Source organism: Oncorhynchus tshawytscha, linkage group LG07, assembly GCF_018296145.1.
Source record: "Oncorhynchus tshawytscha isolate Ot180627B linkage group LG07, Otsh_v2.0, whole genome shotgun sequence".
Lineage (NCBI taxonomy): Eukaryota > Metazoa > Chordata > Actinopteri > Salmoniformes > Salmonidae > Oncorhynchus > Oncorhynchus tshawytscha.
In genome coordinates this window covers 51,324,318-51,348,388 of record NC_056435.1, presented here as the reverse complement: position 1 = coordinate 51,348,388, position 24,071 = coordinate 51,324,318, and the positions used below count along the sequence as shown (strand labels likewise).

The window sequence follows — 24,071 nt, the reverse complement described above, 5'->3', positions numbered from 1 at the left end:
TTGATAAATGTTGTGGTTATTATCTTCTGTTTTGATTTAGAAGACTACATTTGAACTAAGGTTTGAGTGAATGTTTAATATTTGATTGTTTAAAATGCAGCAAATACAACAGGTGTTAGTACTTGTAGGAGAGTTGGCTATATGCATCATTTATAATGTATTTATAGTGGTGTGTATCATGGTCCAGTTACTTTTTTATGCTCCTGGAGCATGGAGGCACAAGGTTATTATAAATCATAGAATAGATACTTGTATCCACACTTTTCAATTTGTAAGAAGTGCTTCTTTCCACCAATGTTATTGCCTTCACATTAAATATGGATATTCACACATCCATAGGCCACATTACATAGGCCTCGAGGTCCTCTTTTAAAGCAACATTTCATCTTCCCCAGTCAACCCTCATTCAAAAGTAAAATTGCTTATCTTTTGTCCTATTAAAAAAAATGAACAAAACAATCATTGCAAAAAAGCAAACTTACAATAGTATTGATTTCCTTTAACGTAGACAGCAAATGGATGTGTCTCCTCAGCGCAGGCCGTGAGACTAGTTACATTTCAGAGAGGAGTCATTGACAAACAAAGTGGAGTCGCTCCAAGGAGCGTTCAGGGGTGTGGACTGTGGTGAATTTACCATCAAACCAGACCATTACCATCATAAGTGGTCAGTATGTTTGTAAGTCTAAAGAGCAAAGGTATTTGGGTAATAAAAGAACAGTTATCAATTAAATATAATTTGACGTTTACCAGATGCTTTTGTATATTATGTCAGCCTGTTTATCTAAGATTCTCTTATTGCGGTTACCCTATCCAGCCATCTTTACCATCCCCCCACTCCATGGCCCTCCCCTCTAATCCCAAACTACGAGATGATGTATTGATCCGAGGTAGCCTCCATGTAACCTGTAGAATTGCTTCATTGCTTTGCCATTATCAGCCCATGATGGGCTGGGTCACTGAAAGCTACAAAAGGTGTCTCCCTAAGGGGATCTTATTCAACGGGGAACGGTGGAGAAATCTGCTTCTGCGGCCAATTCTTCTAAGGTTGCAGAAGGTTGGAGGTTTGATCATTCTGTTGGCGAAGCAGCAGACACATGTTTCTGGCACTAGACATGTATTACTGTACCATTCAAATACAAAGGCAGATCATTGACAATCATTCAAATGTTTATATTATTTGCCACAACGTAAACACAAGGGGAAAAACAACAGACAGTTATAAAATTCAAGCAAATTAAAGATTATCATTGTACATTTTAGTCATATGAATAAACACAATCCAGGCTATGCATTGAAGACAAAGGCAACATGACTTCCATTGTATTATTCCTAGAAATACAGGTTAAATTGGAGTAGTTACTAATCACAAAAACTTGAGAGTTAGTGTGACATGTCAACATCACAATGAAAGGCAACTGTGGCAATACTGTACTACAGTCATGAGTAGATCATCACCATGGCAACAACACTGAACAAAAATATAAATGCAACATGTAAAGTGTTGGTCCCATGTTTCATCAGCTGAAAAATAATAATCCCAGAGTTGTTCCATACGCACAAAAAGCATATGTTTTGTCACAACACAATGTCACAGATGTCTCAAATTGAGGGAGTGTGCAATTGGCATGCTGACTGCAGAAATGTCCACCAGAGCTGCTGGCAGAGAATTTAATGTTAATTGCTCTACCATAAACTGCCTCCAACGTTGTTTTAGAGAATTTGGCAGCACGTCCAACCGGCCTCACAACCGCAGATCCCGTGTTTCCATGCCAGCCTAGGTCCTCCACATCCGGCTTTTACACCTACGGGATTGTCTGAGTGGGGTGGTGAGTATTTCTGTCTGAAATAAAGCCATTTTGTGGGGAAAAAAACTCATTCTGATTGGCTGGGCCTTAAATTAATTTCAATTGACTGATTTTCATATATGTACTAACTCAGTAAAATGTTTGAAATTGTTGCATGTTGCATTTATATTTTTGTTCAGTATATATTAAAACCTACTCAATGTCCCTGATATCATAAGCCTTTAAAATAAAATTAGCCTTTAAAAATGTTATTAAAAGAACACAACCATGTCTAAGCATTTTCAACAAAGCTGGTGGTGGTCCTTGAAATTCAGCATTAGGATATATAACTTTACATTTCAGCAAGATACTGAATGACAAAATGTACTTTTACATCAAAATAATACCGAAGGTCCAAAGATGTCCTTACTTACGTCATTGAAACAAACTCACGTTTCTGTAGCTTTACAGATTTGCGTTGCCTTTTGCCAAATTGGCAACAAGGGATGCAACATAGTAGCTGGGGGTACCGGTCTTTCTGCTTAGCTAACTTAAAATTGTCAGCAATTTGATGTTCTTGAATGGCACAGTTCAGTAGGCCTACCTCCACTATCAATATGTAACCACATATAATTACACAGTAGCTTTTTGTAGTCGTGTGTAGATTGAAATGTTTTCTAAGTGTTGTCTCTGGCTTAGAAAAAAACCCAGTGATTGACATACACTGAGAATATAAAAAGGCATTTCCAAAGCTATCCTCCTAAAGGAAAAAGGACTTGAGTGTCACAAATCAGTAAGAAGCGTAAAAAAAAAAAGTTTAAAAAAGCTAAAGTGGAGATGTTTTCCCAACCCATCCTTTGAGGCCATGAGCCATACATTCATTGCTATATCAGTGCGTACCTTTCTCTGACTAACAATACATTGATACTTTACTCTTTTGAACCTCACATTGTTATAAAACTAGCTTTACCATAGCCTTCACTGTTCACACAATCTCATGGAGAACCATGTGATGCAAGCAAATACAACTGCAAATCAGACTGCTTGACTTTATGGTGGTGGGAGACCCTCACAATAACTCTCCCACATACAAACAATGTAATTTGTCAATCTAATCTGTTCCAGGTCACATAATGCTGAACGTGTATTGACAAGCCTTCGCATATTGTGCTTTTGGCCCAAATTACTATATTATGCTGTTCACTAGAAAAATCTATAATAAAAAGGTACTAAATATAAAAATTAATCAAAGCGGTTTCATCTGCAATGACAGTCCCTGCAAACTGTTGCTATTTCACTCATGTTTTTGGCTTGCATACAAAATCTCCTGTCATGGGTAAAGAGTGCTCTGAAATTCAAAGAGAACTCTGTCAGCATCTTGATGTTCTTGTTTTGTATGTACCAAAAGTGGAAAACACTTAGGCTAGTTCCAGCGAGTCTTTCAGGAGAGCATAGATCTACTCTTGTAAGGTAATAGTGCTAGACATAGACGATGACGGTCGAGACTAAAGGTCGATATGAGAACTGCTATAAATAAGCAGGGATGTTATGGAGAAGCTTCTGCCAGTAAAAACAATGACCCATAGGTGACCTAAGAGTTCACATTACCGTGACATAGTGAACGTACACAGGTTCAATCTTTAAGGTCTCCAAGGACTGGCTAACAAAACAGTAAAACATTTAGCAATATAACAATTACAAAGAGTAGTGACATTCAAATATCTGTCAGAAGTATAATTCATGCAGTCATAAATCATGCTGAAAATGTGGCAGTATATTATTTGTTAAACGGCATTTAGGACAGTCTGGATGGATATTTGACATATGTCACACACAGTGGTTCCAGTTCAAAGTTCAGTTCACTCAGATCTCATAGCATCTTACATATTGGATTATTTCATTATTGCCTGCTTAAACAAAAATTTAATAGCACCCATTTCAAGTCCTCTCAATGAAGCCTGACATGTAAAGACTATTTAGCCAAAGGTTGAGGGTATAATATTAAAAAGTCACACCAAATTAAATGGATAGCTTGTCACTTAAAACATTACAAGACTGAGAAGAGTAATTAAGCTTTAAGCACTCAAAAAGACATGTCTAATCACCTACTTCCATGTCAAGAAGTGGGTCCCCGTATGTCTGAGCGGCTTGTATGAGTGGAGGCTTGGAGATGCTAAACGTGTTTCTGTTAATTAATGGTCAGTTACCGTGAGACCAGCAGTCTTTTGCATGACAATAACCAGTTGACAAAATGTTATAACCGCCACAGTTCTAGTCCCAGATGGCACCCTATTCCCTATTTAGTGCACTATTTTGCCTTCTACATAGGGAATAGGGTGCCATTTGGGAAGTAGACAAGGTTAACACAACAGGGAAAATATGACACCCAACTTCCGGAGAAATCTTCAGGTGAAGAATCTCACGTGCAGCTTCTTTTGATTTCAGAGTGGCGAGAACCTTAACAGAACAACCACTGACTGAACAATTACACACTGCATTGTTAAGTGCATTGACACAATAACAAAAATATTAGCAAAACCAAAAAATAATTAACATATATGTAAGTATACAAGGCATTTTCACATCAAAATATACTTCTTCCCTTCTTAGTGTGTTGACTCATAAATAAGACATGAAAGCATTCAAATATCAGCCCTTAAAAATGTCTAAAAGACAGCCGATGACTATTCTGTTAATAGTCGACTGTTATGTCATGCTGAATAAATGTTTGGGTCATGTCTCTCATGATACATAATTGTAATGCATAAACATATCTACTTTCCAGAGGATGCTGGTGGGAGGGTCTATAGGAGGATGGGCTCAATGTAATGGGTGGAATGGCTTAAATGGAACAGTAAACACAGATATGGAAACCAGGCTTGACTCCGTTCCATTAATTCCATTCGAGCAATTACAATGACCCCGTCCTCCTATAGCTCCTCCCACCTGCCTCCTCTGCTACATTCCTGGGTTATTGCAAAGGCACATGTTTGAGCAAGCAGGAAAGGTTTCGCCTTGATATTTCTTCAAAAATAGTGATTCTAAATTTACAAGAACACAAATGTGCTGTGAGCCATGACTTCAGAGAAAATACTATAAACAAATGCATGCAGGCCCACCCGCTAAGCTGTCCAGCCTTATAACTCTCTTCACTAAACCCAGACAAAGTAAGCAATTTCATCAAGATCTACCGGGTAGTCTGTAAGGTGCAGAGGCTCCTTAATATCAAACCGTTCTCCCTTGTAGCTCCGCCAGTGTCCAGCCGGGAGATAGATGTCCCTCTCCTGCTTTCCAGGCTCCAGTACTGGCGCCACCATGAGGTCATCCCCTATCAGGAACTGGGAGTCAATCTTATAAGCAGTCTCGTCGCCAGTGGCGATCCACCACAGAGGTCGTATGATGGGGTCTCCTGTGTCCAGCACCTCCCCAGCAAGTTCCAGAACCCGTGGGGCCACTATGCTCTCATGGATAGCAGTGTACTTCCGGGCGATCTCCACCACCTCGTTATCATACTCCCAGGGGGGGATGGAGAACTGCATGGAGGGCATGAAAGCCGACAGCTCCAGCCAGCGGATGTAGAGCTCACGGTCCGGTAAAGTGCGCTCACCATCAGTGCGGTTCAGATAGGCGTTGCCACCGATCATGTCCGGTAGGATGAACTGGTAGCCGAGAATGCTGATGGTAAGCACGGTGGGAATAAGGGACTTGAGGCCTAGCTCATAGCCCCAAACAGAGTCCCGGTCAATGGGCCTGAAGAAGCAGGAGATGTTCTGGGACTGGTAGCCTGAACGCAGCTCAGCTCGCTCATTGTAAGGAATAGCCATCTCGGTGTAGCGACGGGTGAACGTGCTAGGGTCGCGAAGGGGTGTTTTTGTGCTGAATTGCCAGGGCAAGTAGTTTGTCTCGCCCGCGTCCAGCTTGAAGGAGGACACTCCGTACTTGGATCGTAAAGACCGCAGGTGGGAGGCGAACCAATCACGGGCCTCTGGGTTAGTAAAGTCTAGAATGCCCCCGATGCCGTTCCACCAGCTTACCAAAGCCGGAAGACGACCTGTAGGTTCTCGGACAAAAAGCCCTCTTTCTACACAGGTGTGAAAATTCTCAGAGTCATAATTGACAAAAGGGTGTGTCCAGAGAGAGACCAGAAATCCGTCTGTTTTGAGCTTCTGGAACATGGCTGTAGCGTTAGGAAACTTGGCCAAGTCAAAATCAAATTCCCCATAGCGGTTTGTGTAGCGATCGTCTAGCTCCAGGTGGCTACAGTTGAAGCCATGCTTGCGGATGTTGGCAGCAAACTTCAACAGTTTCTCTTGGTCTATGTCAGTCTTGTGTAGCGCCCACGTGGACCAGATGGGATGGCGGAACATGGCTTTGGAAGGCACCTTGTTGGGCTTGTTGAAGTATCTGCGCACCATGTACTTGTGAATGGATGTGACATCCAAGCCCACACAGACTCTGTAGCTGAGTTCAGCACAAGGTGCCTCACCAGGGTTTGGCTTGTAAGGGGTGTCATGGTACCTCGCCTGGAAGTACATGGTCTTCTCTGTGTCGTTCCAGCCAAGATGAAATGGCACAGAGTCATTGATCTTAATGGCCGTGGCATTGGATGAGAGCCAGTAGCGTTCCAAGATGCCCCCAAAGCCGTTTCGGTTTGAGTAGATATCACTGGTGACAAAGGGTTTGGGTGCCTGCTGCCCGGAGATGGATATAGGCCAATGCTGTATGGCAGTCTCGGCTCCACCATACCAGTGCGAGACGTTATAGGTCATGGCGTGCTCCACGGGCAGGCTGGGAACCAATTCTTCCCAACGCACACGGTAACATTGGACTGTATTGTCAAATACAGTCTGGATGAAAAACTTGAGTTTCCGATCACTGGTGCGCCCACAGCTCAGTATCTCCCCCTCCTTAGAACACGAGTCTAAGTCCAGGGTGCCAGACCTGTCATTCAACATTTAGAGAAGAATGATCAGTTTCATAGCACATTACTTTGCATTCAAGTCTCAGGCTATTTCATGTTAGAGCAGTTGATTTATGATTACATTTGGTACTTTAAAATATAAATACCTGAATAAGCTTATATTGTTTCTGAGATTAAAAATAACCAAACTAGACATGATTTAAAGGGGAACTGTACCAGATTAGGGGGCAAGCATGCTTTCCATTCCCCAGTAGATTAATTTGAATTGGATACAGGTATATAATTAGAAAGAAATTCTCAAAGCACACCTAACACACTTTCTATAATGATAAATAGTAACGGTTGGTTAATGAAAATAAATAAAAAATACTGATTGATGCTGTCCTATACTGAAGTGAATCACAAACCTGAAAGACATCCTGAAGACAATAGCCCCTGCCTGGTTGCGAATGATGTAGCCATCCTTGTTGAGGTCCAGAAGTTCTGTCTTAAGCAGTTCAGCCTTGCGCAGAGAACCAATGTAATAGCACCATGCGGTCACCGCAGCAATCACCAGCACCAAGCCTAAGACACTTGCTACAACAAGGGGACGAGCATCCCTTTTTAGTTTCTGTTTGATAGGTGTAGCATTGGTAACTGTGCCCCCTGCACCTCCTGGTACCACTTGGTACATTGTGGTTATTGTGCAACAGTCCCCCAGTGAAATGGGTTGTAAGAAATCCCTTAAATTTGTTAAAGTGACTTTAAAAGTAAAGCAGGAGTCCCCTGATTGACACACCAGTCACAACACAGTTCTTCCTATATGCAGAGACTTCTATGAGGCATGGCCTTGCAGACTGCCGAGGGAATGTGTCTTGGTTATTTCTTCAGTAGACGTTGCTCTCTTCCCCCACTATTTTCATCTGTTTACCTGCCTGAACGAAAAGAAAGATAACCGGCTTTTAGATAAAAAGTCTCAAGTCAAAGTTCACCCTAGCAGTTCTTCAGATGTAAAAATCACAGAGAAAGAGGGAGGGAGAGAGTTTACTTGCTGCTGACCCACTCTATAAATAAACCACTCACCAATTGTTTGAAATCAAAAAGAAAACAAAGAACAGAAGATATTCACTTTCTCTACTATCACTTTCGGAGTTTGCCCTGCAGCAATACCAAAATGTTTGTTTGGTTCAAACACAGACCTAATTTGTATGCAATCAGGTAGATTTTGGAGTCAATGCAGGGCAAATTCAGGCCTACTCTGAGTCTTTTGTTCTAAAACCACACGAAAGCCAATAAGAGGCACACATACAAAACATCCTGTCGCACTAAGTTAATATAACGCCAGTCACGGAACCTTTGACCACATTAGTGCAACTTAAGGGAAATGTGTAACCAAAGCAACAACTCCACTCAGCCATGGGGGTAGGTGGGAATAATCATCAAACCAGGAGCTAAGAGCTTGCCAATGCGCTGACTCATATGTAAACACACACAAATCCTCAAGGGCCTTCCCTGGTAGGCCAAAACTAAGCAGACAGGGTGGTTCTGGGTCATTACATGGCTGATGTTAGTTACCAGGACAAATCCAGAGAGAAGTTCAATTCAAGATGCACCAGGCCCAGTGATATCTGTTCTCTGCCTCTCTCTGAAACCTCTTGCGTGCTGTGCTGACTGGTATTCCTAACTGGTATGCCTTCATAGCCTGCCTGTGCTGCTGGGGGTCGATAATGGTAGTTAATTAGCAATCTAATGGTCTAATTCTGTGTTCAACCAGCCTTGCTATGGATTTTAACATCAACGTGAACGGCAACTAATCTTGAAGGGTAAGCAATGGATTTTACATTAACAGGCTGTGGCTGCCAGACCCAACATAGCACAAGCATTAGCCTACAAGTACATGTGATAGCCAAGGTGATACCAAAAAATGCATGAATCATGTTTTTTGGTCAATGGTCTGTGAAGGTCAGGCCTACTAGTTGTTATTTCAGCTGATTTGCTATCAGCTAGGCTTGTGCAAATGTCTGTGTGAAATAAACAAAGTACTGACAGGAACCATGAATGTTTCACAAGATATAACAGCAAGGAAGTTAGTGTTAATTTTAGTAACCCCACCCTAAATATAAAATATCCACTTGTTGAGTGAAGAAAATATATTATAAACTGGGTGGTTTGAACCCTGAATGCTGTGGTATATCAGATTGTATACCAGGGGTAGGACAAAACATTTATTTGTACTTCTCTAATTACGTTGGTACCGGTTTATAATTGCAAAATGGCACCTCAGGAGTTTGTGATATTTGGCCAATATACCATGACTAAGGAATGTATCCAGGCACTCCGCGTTGCGTGGTGCTTAGAACTGCCCTTAACCGCGGTATGTTGGCCATATTGCAACACCCCCTCGGGCCTTATACCATACAAACTTTAACCCAACTAGTCTTTGTAATACCCATGAGAGATTGCTTTATCGCTCCAGCCAGGCATAAACCGTTAAAAACTTGAAGAGTTGAGGTGTTCTGAGAAAGCGTTTTGACACAATACGCGGGGCAGTCATTGACAGTGCTAAGTAGCTATTTTACAACGGGTGAGTATAATTTGTGGAACGTTCCAACAGGAATCTTCGTAAATAACAAGGTTGCCAACAAACAACGCATACAAAGTTGTACAGCGGCATAATCAGATACCGGGTCGGGTGTGAGCTATTTAATTACGTTTTTCACGCACAACGTTTATTCCGAAAATTCCTCACTATGGTAGCCTATGGACAAACATTAAGAATAAGTTGTGGTGAGTTGATGCCTATTCGGCAGCTAGTTGAATTGATATTGCTACTTTGTATGCGTTTGTTGGCAACCTTGTACTTTACGAAGTTTTTGGAACAGATTCCTGTTGGAACGTTCCACAAATTACACCCAGCCACTTACAACTAAAACAAAATCGGTATATTAACACGATGGGTGTTTAATAGGAGAATTCATTGCAATAATACTCACCGTTCAAGGTAGCAAAATATCCTGTTCCACACACAAAGCTTGGGAGGTGTGTGATTGCATCGAATCTGGTCGAATTGTTTGCGCTCACAAAAACAAGACTACATAGGGTGCCTGGGAAATGTAGTTTCAGATGTGGCGTTCAAACAAAATAAATCGTTTAGCTTTGGTCTCATTAGCTCGGTTTCGATCCAGTTGGAAACAGATTTTCATGCAAATATTCTAAAATCGGCATAAAAACAATATGCGCAAAAAACACTAACCAAAATGAATTATACTTCTGTTAATAAAAAATAAAATATATTTTTTTAACTAGGCAAATCAGTTAAGATTAAGAACAAATTCTTATTCACAATGACGGGCTACCAAAAGGCCTCCTGCGGGGAAGGGGGCTGGGATTAAAAATAGCAATTAATTAAATAAAAATATAGGACAGGACACACATCACGACAAGAGACAACACTACATAAAGACAGACCTAAGACAACAACATAGCATGGTAGCAACATGACAACAACATGGGAGCAGCACAAAACAGGGTACAAACATTATTGGGCACAGACAACAGCAGAAAGGGCAAGATGGTAGAGACAACAATACATCACTAAAAGCATCCACAAGTGTCAGTAAGAGTGTCCATGATTGAGTCTTTGGCCTGGGAGGGCAGTACTTCTTCCCTTGCCAGTACTCACATTGTATATAGACTTGTTTATACTGTATTATTGACTGTATGTTTGTTTTACTCCATGTGTAACTCTGTGTCGTTGTATCTGTCGAACTGCTTTGCTTTATCTTGGCCAGGTCGCAATTGTAAATGAGAACTTGTTCTCAACTTGCCTACCTGGTTAAATAAAGGTAAAATAAAAAATAAATAAATAAATAAACCCTTGCAGGTCTTCCACTGAGAAATATTTCAGGCCCAAACACTTTTCTGACGATTCTCGTTTGACAAACATTCACTAATGGTTGGGGCGTATTCACTATCATATCATCAACACTAGCGCCACTTGCGTTCTCAATTCTTTTGACTGCCCGTAGGAGATTCTATTCTCACCTTTACGGGGCACTCCAATAACTCTGGATCATGATCCCCACCACAGTTGCAACACTGACCTTCTTCACTTTGATTTTCAATACACTCCTTCCGCCTGCAAACATTTGCAACATGGCCAAATCCTTTAAAGTTATTGCATTGTAGTAGCTTGTGGACAAATGCTCTTACTGCATACTTTACATAACCTAACTTTATATCTGTGGGGATGTGCTCTTTATCAAAAAACTAAAGAACCAATAGACTTTCTTCCTTTTCTCCATTCACCATGCGTTTCAGATGACGAGCACCAACCACAACTTGGATTCTCTTGAATAATTCAATATCTACTTCCATCGACACCCCGGCTATGAATTTTAACAGGTGCTCTACTCCTTCAGTTCAAAGTATAATTCTTCAGAATTTGACATTCTTGTGATTCCCAATGCATTCTTCTTCTGCTCTTCAGTGACACAATTAACCAGCAAAAACCCACTCCTGGTCACTCCGATTGATTCCACTTTGGTCGAGTTAGGGGGAAATAATAAAGAAGGAAAATATATTTTTAAAATATATATACATTTAAAATAATATGTGGTACCAGTCAAAAGTTTGGACACACCTACTCATTCCAGGGTTTTCTTTATTTTTACTATTTTCTGCATTGTAAAATAATAGTGAAGGCAAACTATGAAATAACACATATGGAACAATGTAGTAACCAAATAAGTGTTAAAAATATATATTTTATATGAAATTATTCAAAGTGGCCACCCTTTGCCCCAATGACAGCTTTGCACACTCTTGGCATTCTCTCAACCAGCTTCATGAGGTAGTCACCTCGCATTTCAATTAACAGGTGTGCCTTGTTAAAAGTTAATTTGTGGAATTTCTTTCTTTCTTAATACGTTTGAGCCAATCATTTGTGCTGTGACAAGGTAGGGTTGATATACAGAAGATAGCCATATTTGAAAGTCTTTTCAGATGTTCAGGGCCTGAGTTTTTCATGTCAGACACGAAGACAGTTGGAATTTCCCAACAAACTAATCTGTATAATTTGGATATGCCCTATCGAATGAATGCTGAATGTACTGTATGGAGTACAAATTGATAACGGTGATACACCAAGATTTTGTACCTGTCAAAAACTGATTGAGACAATGCTTTTTCTATAGGTCTCATACATTGACAAAGGCCATTTGTAATTTTTCCATTAAGAGGTCAGACTCTTACCTGAGTCCCTGTGATGAGCGTGGATGGAGGTCACCATGTTAACGCTGGATATCAGTCAGGGAGCCATCTGGCCTCTGTTGTAAGAACTTGGAGGAATCCATGTTACTGTAATCAACATCAAGTCAAATTCATCTTAATTATTAGTCTTCTCCATTAGAATGAATCACAGAGACAAACTCAGACACCTTTCTTAGGAATCCCAATCTTGATTTAAATCAAGTGTATATGCAACACTTCACTGCTTTATTTTCAGGTCTGACAATAGACTTGCAGTGCGTCATTATAGTAATACATGCACTGGTTAACTGATTTGGACAGTCCTATTAAAGAACCAAAACTAAAATACATAAGAAATGAATAGCTCATACTCTTCCCCTGTATGTTTTTCAGGAGTGATTGAAGTTCTCTGATTGAGAGGTCAGTTATTGGTTTGTGTAGCCAGCCTGCAGAGGGCAGCACGTGTGTTGTTTTGGATGAGCTGAGTGGAGGCATGTGAGGTATCCACTGCACTCAGAGAGCGTGCACGTTTGCTATCTGGTGGGAGAAGAGCCATATAAGACACTGCACAACAGTAGGCCCTATGTAGGACTACAAAATAAATACAGACACACATTTTAAATACTTTAATTTGAATCCACAAATCATATTACAGATCAAGAAGGATTCAAACATTTCAAAGGTCATATGGCCATTTATGGGTAAACAAAAGCAATGTCATACTGGTTTGGACCAGACAGGATCAGATAGATGGCCTACATATAGAGAGACAGAGGGGCGCTGTTTCACTCGCTCAGTCTCTCACTCGCTCTTTCTCCTGTGAGATACATTCAGAATCTTGTGAATTGTAGGAAAATTAAGAAACACAGAGAGACTAAAAATACATTACGTTTTATAAAAAAATTGTATTGGTCCATTTTTTGGGGAAGCCTGGCTTCCCTTGGCATCCATGAATACACGCCACTGAGTTTTGCATAGTAAGTCTTGCATAGTTTGTTTAGTCTACATTGAAAGGGGTTAATATTGCTTTGATTTAATCACAATTCCAACAGTAAAGCGAAATGTTGATAGTGTTAACTAATGGGGAAAACTCAACTCAAACTAATGGGGAAATTATTCATCCACGCCACAGCCCCGGGAGAGCTACACAGGCACGCAGTTTAGAGGGAACATTGCTGCACACACACACAGAGAAACAGAGAGACACAGAACAAGGGGGAGATGATGAGAAGATGAAAAGTCAATGTTGAACTGGTAGAATGGAGCACAGACAGTCGTACCTGGGTTATGCTGAAAAGAGAATTGCAGGACAGGAGGGAAGAGTGGGCATCCGTTGTTTACAGCAGCAGCTGACCCCTAGAACACTGACCTGGAGGCCCTGTGACTCATCTGTAGTTTCCTGAGCTACAGGAAGTCCTGTTTGGGCAGATGAAGAAAGAGGGGAAATAAGACATCTGTCCCTCAACTCTGGGCACAGAAGATGTATGATTGGTTTGATAGGCTCAGGTGAAGCATTGTGGATAATTATGGGAATACTAGTGTAAAAGAGGATTTTGTAACACTTGTTAGGTTCTAAATGAACCTAGTAAAACTCACGGACAATTAGTAAAGCTTAAACCAAGTTTATTCACTAATTGTGTCATCTACCAGTGGTAGTGTATATACCCCAATTTGGGGTGAAATCTCCTCCTTCTCTCTAAACATTGCATCTTTGTTGCTAGGCAGGAAATTAAGTGACGCAGGCAATAAACTGTTTCTTCTCCCTTAACCTCGGCCCCCTTCCTCACTAAACCACATCTCACACCACTGCATGTTAAATAAAAAATTAACAAATTAGAATAACTAATCAACTTAGAATTACACTCTTGATAACTCCATAAGAAAATAATGGTGTCCCATAAGGTAATGGTAAAATAGACTAGAGACTGGTGTCTCTCATTCATATTATAATTAATTCCCACCTGTCTCGATCATTTCTAGTGCGGTTGATTCCTCTGTGTACATGCTGAGCTTGAGCTGAGGAGCCATGATCTCCCCAGTCTCTATACAGTACCTCTCATACACAGAGCTGTGTCTCACTCTCCACCTCTCCTACCCCACCTTAACCTATAAGAGTATAAGCCCTGTCTAAACCAGGGGAGGGTGGGGGGTACTACCAAGCTATATGACATTGTTTTAAGAAGGTCATACCAAGGATCATTTTACTAATTGATTTTTAATTTTAAAACCTCTTGAAGTATCAAAAAAATGTATAAATATTATATATATTATGAAATATTATAAATAAATATATTTGATGAAAAAAAAGCATTTGGCCTTACTGCTATTAGCGCATACAAATGCATTGAATAACATGTTCACTACATGGAACAACAGATAGTCCCCCCTCAAAAAAAATCTAAAGAAAGTTTGTTCTGATACATCTATCCTTTATCTGAGAGATATAAGAAAGATCCAGAACCATTATTTTTTTCGTTTTTTTTTTACATGTATTTGAACCCCATATTTTTGTCACTAAACAGTCTTCATATATACTTCCATAAATGTTTTTAACTGGTACTGAGGGACCTCCACATGAATCTTGTTAGGTCTGTGGGCATCCTAGAGAAAAACAACCAACATGTACAGTATCAGTCAAAAGTTTGGACACACCTACTCATTCAAGGGTTTTCTTTATTTTTACAATTTTCTACATTGTAAAATAATAGTGAAGACATCAAAACTATGAAATAACACATGGAATCATGTAGTAACCAAAGAAGTGTAAACAAATCAAAATATATTTTATATTTGAGGTTCTTCAAAGTAGCCACCCTTTGCCTTGATGACAGCTTTGCGCACTCTTGGCATTCTCTCAACCAGCTTCATGAGGTAGTCACCTGGAATGCATTTCAATTAACAGGTGTGCATTGTTAAAAGTTAATTTGTGGAATTTCTTTCCTTCTTAATGCGTTTGAGCCAATCAGTTGTGCTGTGACAAGGTAGGGGTGGTATACAGAAGATAGCTCTATTTAGTAAAAGATCAATCTATATTAAAGCAAGAATAAGCAAAGAGAAACGACAGTCAATCATTACTTTAAGACATGAAGGTCAGTCAATACGGAAAATTTCAAGAACTTTGAAAGTTTCTTCAAATGCAGTCACAAAAACCAGCAAGCCCTATGATGAAACTGGCTCTCATGAGGACTGCCACAGGAAAGGAAGACCCAGAGTTACCTCTGCTGCAGAGGATAAGTCCATTAGAACTACCAGCCTCAGAAATGTCAGCCAAAATAAATGTAGAGTTCAGAGGAGACTGCGTGAAACAGGCCTTCATTTTTGAATTACTGCAAAAAATAACACTAATAAAGGACACAAATATGAAGAAGAGACTTGCTTGGGCCAAAAAACATGACCAATGGACATTAGACCGGTGGAAATCTGTCCTTTGGTCTGATGAGTCCACATTTTTGGTTCCAACCGCCGTGTCTTTGTGAGATGCAGAGTAGATGAACGGATGATCTCCGCATGTGTGGTTCCCACCATGAAGCATGGAGGAGGTGTTTAGATCTCAATCCAGGTTCCCCTGTCTCTGGTCATTGTGCCTCAGATTAATCTATTGTTGAGCCAGCGGCTGCAGGGTCTCTTTGTGTCTTCACTGGTCCACTACCCACCTGACAAGGTATGGTCAGGTCAGCTTCCCAAGAATCACAGGAGCGGGGCAGCCAATTAAAAGGAAGATGGTCATGGTAAATCTGTTGGACCTTTATTAGCTTATTTCAGCTCACTGTACCCTTTAAGGATCCACTCCAGGTTACGAGTGTAGTGACCCCAACATTCTACAGCGATATATTGTAGTAGGCTACATATAGAGAGATGCACCACCGTTCATTCGTCCTCACTTGTATGGACCATTTGTCCTCGCGTGCACAGTCCTGCTCACAGACCCCCGATCTTTTGCATTCTAGCACCCATCTCCCACTGGAGCCTACAAGTCTGGGGTCATAACCTCTGATATCTTGATCAACATCTCACCTAAGCCTATTACCCCTGTAACGCCCGGGGTGTAGTGGAGGAAGAAGTTAGGCGCAGGAAGCAGAGAGTTCAGGGTAGCGCTACTTTTAATACACCACACCGGTGAAACGACGCCAACCCAAACAAATGCCCCAAACACGGGGAACTTAAACAGTTCAGCAAAATACACACACATGGACAACCGTGACCTACAGTCGTGTACAACCTTACACTGAAAATAATCCCACACAACCAGCAGGCGGGCCGGCTGGGAAATAAAGCCCAACCATTTATCCTAACTAAACACAGGTGCAACTAATAAACAGAAAAGGGGGAAAAGGGATCAGTGGCAGCTAGTAGGCCGGTGACGACGACCGCCGAGTGCCACCCGAACAGGAAGGGGAGCCACCTTCGGCAGGAGTCGTGACAACCCCTTATTTGTTGCCGGCTGCTCAATAACAATGACACAGGGCCCGCCCAAATAGTCAGCCCTTAGCCCAAGTTTTCACCTTCAATAAATACCAAAACACATTCCTTTCCAAAGAAAGCTGGCACATTTCCCACCAGCCGGCATGAGGCAGGAATGACAGTCAGTACCGGTGAACTCTCTCTCTCCCTCACTGTGTACATTTGCATCTGACTTTTGCATCTGACAAAAAAAGGTCAGACAATTTCTAATATGTTATCTTCATACTTGCTTATGTGGTGACATAGATAAAGACAGAGAAGACAGAACCTACATGCCAGGAGGTGTCTGAGAAAGGCCTGAAAAATGGTCAAAGACTCCAGCCACCTGAGACATGGACTGTTCTCCATGCTCCCGTCCAGCAGGTAGTACCGGTGCATCAAGGCTTCGACCAACAGACTCATAAAAACTTCTATCCCTTGGTCATAAAACTGTTAAACGGCTAAACACTACTGCTCCCCCTTATACTTACGCTGCTACTAAAATTATTATTGATTCGATTTATTACTACCACCACGCTGCTGTTCATTTATTATTGATTGCCATTATCATAGGTATTTATCTATTTATCCTGCTACTGGTCACTATTGCTCCTGTTTACGTGTATATATTACCATTAATACATAGCTAAAAGTAGTTCTATATTCCTGCTAGAGTCACTTTTCATCCCTGGTTACATGTGCTGTATATCCACCTATCATGCCTACACTGACACTCTTACATACCCACACTCACACACACACGCACCACTACACACACACCCACCCACCTCCTATGCTGCTGCCATACTATTATAATTATTGTTATTCATCCTGCTACCAGTCACTTTTCCTAATCCCTGCCTACATGTAAATATCTACCTCAAATACTCAAGTATCCCTGCACATTGTAAATTTACCCTGTACAGTATGTAAAGTTGAAGACAGAAGTTTACATACACACTAGCCAAATATATTTAAACTCAGTTTTCACAATTCCTGACATTTAATCCTAGTAAATATACCCTAGGAATATACCCTTAGGTCAGTTAGGATCACCACTTTATTTAAGAATGTAAAATGTCAGAATAACAGTAGAGAGAATTATTTATTTCAGCTTTTATTTCTTTCATCACATTCCCAGTGGGTCAAAAGTTTACATACACTCAATAAGTATTTGGTATCATTGCCTTTAAATTGTTTAACATGGGTCAAACATTTTGGGTAGCCTTCCACAAGCTTCCCACAATAAGTTGGGTGAATTTTGGCCCATTCCTCCTGACAGAGCTGGTGTAACTGAGTCAGGTTTGTAGGCCTCCTTGCTCGCACACGCCTTTTCAGTTCTGCCCACAAAATTTCTATAAGATTGAGGTCAGGGCTTTGTGATGGCCACTCCAATACCTTGACTTTGTTGTCCTTATGACATTTTGCCACATCTTTGGAAGTATGCTTGGGGTCATTGTCCATTTGGAAGACCCATTTGCAACCAAGCTTTAACTTCCTGACTGATGTCTTGAGATGTTGCTTCAATATATCCACATAATTTTCCTGCCTCATGATGCCATCTATTTTGTGAAGTGCACCAGTCCCTCCTGCAACAAAGCACCCCCACAACATGATGCTGCCACCACCGTGCTTCATGGTTGGGATGTGGTTCTTTGGCTTGCAAGCCTCCCCCTTTTTCCTCCAAACATAACGATGGTCATTATGGCCAAACAGTTATATTTTTGTTTCATCAGACCAGAGGACATTTCTCCAAAAAGTACGATCTTTGTCCCCATGTGCAGTTGCAAACCATAGTCTGGCTTTTTTATGGCGGTTTTGGAACAGTTGCTTCTTTCTTGCTGAGCAGCCTTTCAGGTTCTGTCTATATAGGATTATTTTTACTGTGGATATAGATAATTTTGTACCTGTTTCCTCCAGCATCTTCACAAGTTCCTTTGCTGTTGTTCTGGGATTGATTTGCACTTTTCGCACCAAAGTACGTTCATCTCTCAGAGACAGAACTCGTCTCCTTCATGGGCGGTATGACGGTTGCGTGTTCCCATGGTGTTTATACTTGCATATTATTGTTTGTACGGATGAACGAGGTTCTTTCAGGTCTTTAGAAATTGCTCCCAAGGATGAATCAGACTTGTGGAGGTCTACAATGTTTTTTTCTGGGGTCTTGGCTGATTTTGTTTGATTTTCCCATGATGCCAAGCAAAGAGGCACTGAGTTTGAAGGTAGACCTTGAAATACATCCACAGGTACACCTCTAATTGACTCAAATGATGTCAATTAGCCTATCAGAAGCTTCTGAAGCCATGACATTTTCTGGAATTTTTCAAGTGTTTAAAGGCACAGTCAACTTAGTGTATGTAAACTTCTGTCCCACTGGAATTGTGATACAGTGAATTATAAGTGAAATAATCTGCCTGTAAACAATTGTTGGAAAAATTACTTGTGTCTTGCACAATGTAGATGTCCTAACTGACTTGGCAAAACTATAGTTTATTAACAAGACATTTGTGGAGTGGTTGAATAGCAAGTTTTAATGACTCCAACCTCCTACTTCAACTGTAGCTTCCTTTTTTATTTCTTATGTTAGAATTTTTTTTGTTATTATTATTATATTGAATACTGCACTGTTGGGTAAGGCTCGCACGTTTATCATTTCACTGTACTTGTTCATATGAAAACTAAATCTTCAAACTTGAAATAGAGAGAGGCGGGTCGTTGAGTTGGCACTCTGCCCAGTCCTCATACCGTTTGTGTTCCATGGAACTCCACCATGAACCCACCCCCACTTAAACTCTGCATAAAGAGTGCACAAACTATTCAGACTCAAACAAACCGACTAACACAACTCCTGACGTATCTGAGGAGAGGAGATGAGAGGAAAGGAGATGTGAAAAGAGAAGAGGGACTTTTTATGAAGACATAGTTTATATTATTGGGGGTGTCTTGACTGGACATACTCAGAAGACTCCAGATGTGTGTAGTTAGAGTCTTCTAACAATAATCTACCAGTACTGTAGTATCTGATAACAACACAGCAAAGGTCGACGGGCAGACACTATTTGTACCACGAACGATGTTCAACAGAATGCAGGAGCATGCTCTGACAGAATGACAAGTGAGTAACTGCAGCTGCTTCACACACATCTGTTGAAACAGTTACTTGTAGTGTGCTCACTACAATGTGAGCACACTACATCCTGTGGCATAAAGGTCCAGACCTCTTGGAAGAGGTCATTGTACTCACATATAAGACTGAAGTATTTGTTTTCAGCAGAATGCTGTTTTACTGTAGTACTGTATATATAGGACTTTGTTGTTGTTAACATCGCCGTTGCCTCAGGCAGGTATATAACTGATCATTTTCTTGTGGTTTGTAACATTTGCATCAGCGAACAGACCTAGGCGAGCAGAACAACATAACTCGTGTTCACCTGAGGACACACTTCCTCATTCCAATGTAAATGCCTAGTGCTATTTTGGGTATGGTGGTCCTGTCCAGAAACAACCACACACCCTTAAAACCTAGGTCCTAGGCAGGTCTAAGCAACATGGTAATAGTGCCACCTTTCCCTAACAGTTAAATAACATAATAGAAATTATTCTGCTGATAATGATGATGATTATGATTAAAAGGTGATAGTGTTGATAAAGAGGGTAATAATAACGATGATGGTAATGATGATGAAGATGATTATGGTGATAGTGATAATTACGCCAATGATGATGCCTCTGTGTCTCTCCCCAGCTCCGTGGCTTGAAACGTCCCACTCGCTCGACTACACCCTTCCACCAGTGATCATTCACCTTGGTAACCACACGACGACAGCATTGAATAGCAACCAGTCCTGTAGTGGTGATGACGAGATCTTTAAGTACCGAGCCTACACTGTCACCTACCTACTGGTGTTCCCTATGGCGTTTCTTAGCAACATTGGAGCGCTGTTTGTGTTCCTGCGACTGATGCCCAAACGGTCTGCGTCCTCTGTCCTCATGACCAATCTCGCCCTATCAGATGCATGCTTCTCCCTCACCCTGCCGCTGCGATTGGCCTACTACTTCAGAGGCGCTCGCTGGGACCTCCCTGATTGGCTGTGCCGACTGTGTGTGTTTTGCTTCTATCTCAACCTCTACACCAGGTACAGTACACACACACACAACTTAATTAGCAGAAAGTGAGTTGACACTGGTTGCCCAGAAAGACACTTAACTAATAAACTATGTCTTAACTATTCTTCCCTACAGCGTTCTCTTCCTTACTGGACTGAGCATACTCCGTTGGCTGGCCGTGCTGAAGCCTCTCCGTCATCGAGCCTTGGCCACGCCCCTTCGTGCCTTATTGGCTTGCTTGGGCATTTGGCTGTTTGTGGGCGGCGCTTCAGTCCCATTCCTGTTTTCGGGGACCAGGGTGAGGGCGGGATTAACACGCTGCTTCGAGCCACGTAACCCTGCCTCCTGGAAGATGATCTTCATTCTCAACTACGTGGGCATGACATTCGGCTTCCTGATCCCGTTCCTCACCATCCTCGGTTGCTACGGCTGCATCATCCACCGACTGACAGCTACAATCTCGTCAGCATTAGGGTTGACTGGTAGCCTGAACAGGAACAAGATACGTAACCAGGGGAGACGTCGGCGCCGGCGCCGGTCTCTGCGTCTGGTCGCCATGGTGATCTGCACATTCCTACTGTGCTTTCTGCCCTATCACGTGGCTCGCTCACTACACCTGCACGCGGTGGTGGGCAGGTGGGGCTGTGTTGCTACGGCGACACTGCAGCGGGTGTTGGTGGTGACGCTGTGTCTAGCGGCGGCCAACAGTGCGGTTAACCCTCTGTTGTACTACTACTCCGGGGAGTCCTTTAGAGCGGTCATACGCAGCGCCTCGTCACGACGACGGTCCTTCTCCTCCTCCTTCACTCAGGGCAGCCTGCTGCTCTCTCGCAGAAAGAAGACCACAATGCATACAACAGCAACAATGCGAGACTCACCCCTCGCTCCACCCCTAACCCTTCCTGGGTCCCTACCAGACACACCCCTCGCTCCACCCCTAACCCTTCCTGGGTCGCTACCAGACACAAACCTCGCTCCACCCCTAACCCTTCCTGGGTCGCTACCAGACAGAACCCTCGCTCCACCCCTAACCCTTCCTGGGTCCCTACCAGACACACCCCTCGCTCCACCCCTAACCCTTCCTGGGTCCCTACCAGACACACAAAGCCGTGTGGAAGACAGTCTATAAAGGGTTCAAAACCTATTTGCCCTATACCCCACCTCTACTTACAGACACTGAGACCTGAACACCTAGCTACATTCTCCAGAATCAGAGACACTTTGCTGCACATGTAAAATGGAGCCCTGAGGCCTGAACCAGAACCACACACACACACACACCCACACGGAGACACTAACCTTTAGGTTTCCGAGGCACTTTGTGGGTGTGCTCTCTGTTATTTCCATTCCCGCTGCCCGGCCGGCAGCCACAGGTGCCGGGCCTACTTTTGTTTGATCGTTTATTATCCCAGTGTTAATCATTACACTCTTCATAGATGTATCATATAGGTCAAAAACAGTTTGCACAAGTCCCACAGGCTCACATTTGTAGGTTAAATTTAATAATATCTTCAGTTGATCATAGTGACTGACAATTGTTGCCTACGTAATACATATTTAGTTTTTTCCTTGACATTGAAGTAACGGATATATTTGATGCAAGAGCTTCGAATACCATATGCGTCTCACAAAAGACCTCATCCAACATCAAGAGGCTCTTGTCCAGTTTGACATTGCATATAAAGTTAGCAGGGCCATTGGAGACTAGCCAGACCTCATGCAGAGATTTGATGAAGGCTGTTGGCTGAAGCCAGAGTCTGGAAAGCACTCAATCTCAAGGACATCTGAGGATATCAACCATATAGTAAGTGTGCTTCTTGATCAGGTGTGTACCTGATCAAGATTACTTTGACACCTGTCAGGTTTTACCAAAGCTTCCAGAACATCCAAATAAACCTGTTGCGCAAATTGGACTATGAGAAACTAGTGTTGTGGATCAGCAACCCCAAACTGAAATCACACTGTGAGAAGAACAAACTGTCTGCTCATTTGGCACGCAGACAGAGGCCCAAAGTTGACAGTTGATTTCAGCTGTAGTGCTAAGACCCTAGAATATAAATTGTTATCTTAAATGCCACAGTTAGAGAAGTGATGTAAGAAATGGGAAAGAATAAGTAGTACTGAAACCAATGACAATGTAGACTCACAAAATGTATGTTTATTTTTATAATGTTCAGTGGCGTGTATTCATGGTTGCCAAGGGAAGCCAGGCTGCCCACAAAAAAATTACCAAAAAATAAATTATTAATTTATCTTTCGTCTCTGTGTTTCATAATTTTCCTTCAATTTGAAAGAAGCTGTATGTTTCTCACCTTCTGTCTTTGTATGTGTAGGCCATCTGATGCTGTCTGGTCAAAAAGAGTATGACATTGTTGCCGCTTGTAGCATTTAATGCAAGGGAGTCCAACATGCATTTGGCCTCCTTTGATAAAAAAAGTATAAAATAATAGCCAATCAGGGTTGAGCTAAACTGAGTGAGTTCAACTGTGAATGGTCCTGGAGCACCAAAAAAAGTGTCAAGGGAAGCCAGTGAGGATTTGGCTTTACTCCAAACGTAATTGACAGAAAAAAAACTTGAATTGTTGCATCTCGTTGTGTTGTTGTCCTCCAGTGGCTAGCTAGCTAAAATTGGTATTTTCCTAAATTGGCCATGGATGGAGACAAGGATTTTGACTTTTTAAACTCTCCGTATTGGCCGATGATTATAACGGCAATTCTGATCCAACCATAAATGCGTACATTGCTGTGCCTGAGAGGATGGAAGTTCCATATGTAGCTAGATGTAACTAATGTTAACTAGCTGGCCTGGCGCATTGTTGCCCATGAAAGTAAGTTAGGCTAGCAAGCAAGCATTTTAGTCAGATAGCCTAGGACAACAAAAAATGTTAGCCTGTACTGTATGACAGAGTCATAGACCCTTTCGTCATCATGAAAGGCGAGGAGGACGGCATTGGTGTTTCTCTACACGTAGGGTCAACATGTTTTTTCTAGTTACACGGACGCACGCACACACACACAAACAGAGAAGTCAGAACCATGGAAAGCCACATCATATTTGGCTTACGTAGTTTGAACTATCTTTTAGTTGTCACTGTATTAGATTAAGGAGATTTGATGATGTTGAAATGGTGCTTGAATAGTGGAGGCAGCTCCTGTTTTCTTTGTGACTTGCATTAACTCTCCATGGTTCTAAATCAATAGTCGTTTAGTAGTCCGAAAATGTTGGAAACATGAACTTGCTTGACCATGCTGTAGGTCATGCAACTGTTTGTTACATGCAATATGCTTTGTGGACTTCACCGGACAGAGGTTCCTCTCCAGTTTTGTGATGAAACAAAGGTGTGGTTGAATTTATTCTGCCACTGTATCTTCTAATTGTCTTGGCCTTAGGCCTATATATCACTGGTGCAAGGCATTTGAACTAACAGGTTATAGCGCAAACAACACAATTATCAAAACACAGGTTGTAATATGTCTTTTTTTCTGGCTTGGCTTCCCCAGTGATTTTATCCACGCACCGCTACTGATTACATTGCATTTATTTGTGTAATTATTTTAACTGAAAATATTCCCTGTACCTTTTTTTGTAC

General features: G+C 41.7%; 2 protein-coding genes and 1 long non-coding RNA gene across 6 annotated transcripts; 1 reads left to right on the top strand and 2 right to left on the bottom strand.

Moving 5' to 3' along the window:
* Positions 1-1,149: 1,149 nt before the first annotated feature.
* On the bottom strand, positions 1,150-9,810 carry LOC112254790 (myogenesis-regulating glycosidase). 3 transcript variants are annotated; one of them, XM_024427646.2, is made up of 4 exons: positions 9,678-9,810; positions 7,484-7,619; positions 7,113-7,281; positions 1,150-6,725 (listed from the first exon to the last, which is right to left on the bottom strand). In XM_024427646.2, the coding sequence occupies exons 3-4, from the start codon at positions 7,121-7,123 to the stop codon at positions 4,937-4,939; spliced, it is 1,800 nt and encodes a 599-aa protein (XP_024283414.1). In that variant the 5' UTR covers positions 7,124-7,281; positions 7,484-7,619; positions 9,678-9,810; the 3' UTR covers positions 1,150-4,936. The 3 variants fall into 3 exon arrangements, with proteins under 3 accessions (XP_024283414.1, XP_024283412.1, XP_024283413.1); XM_024427644.2 differs by having other exon boundaries at positions 7,113-7,619; XM_024427645.2 differs by having other exon boundaries at positions 7,113-7,615; positions 9,678-9,790.
* Positions 8,218-23,269, top strand: LOC112254791 (cysteinyl leukotriene receptor 2). 2 transcript variants are annotated; one of them, XM_042324599.1, is made up of 3 exons: positions 8,218-8,507; positions 20,120-20,510; positions 20,617-23,269. In XM_042324599.1, the coding sequence occupies exons 2-3, from the start codon at positions 20,287-20,289 to the stop codon at positions 21,608-21,610; spliced, it is 1,218 nt and encodes a 405-aa protein (XP_042180533.1). In that variant the 5' UTR covers positions 8,218-8,507; positions 20,120-20,286; the 3' UTR covers positions 21,611-23,269. The 2 variants fall into 2 exon arrangements, with proteins under 2 accessions (XP_042180533.1, XP_024283415.1); XM_024427647.2 differs by lacking the exon at positions 8,218-8,507 and adding an exon at positions 18,964-19,489.
* LOC112254792 lies at positions 10,512-13,529 on the bottom strand. Its single transcript, XR_002954200.2, has 4 exons — positions 13,215-13,529; positions 12,306-12,471; positions 11,938-12,042; positions 10,512-11,224 (listed from the first exon to the last, which is right to left on the bottom strand). It is a non-coding gene; the product is annotated as an uncharacterized LOC112254792 (long non-coding RNA).
* Positions 23,270-24,071: the final 802 nt, after the last annotated feature.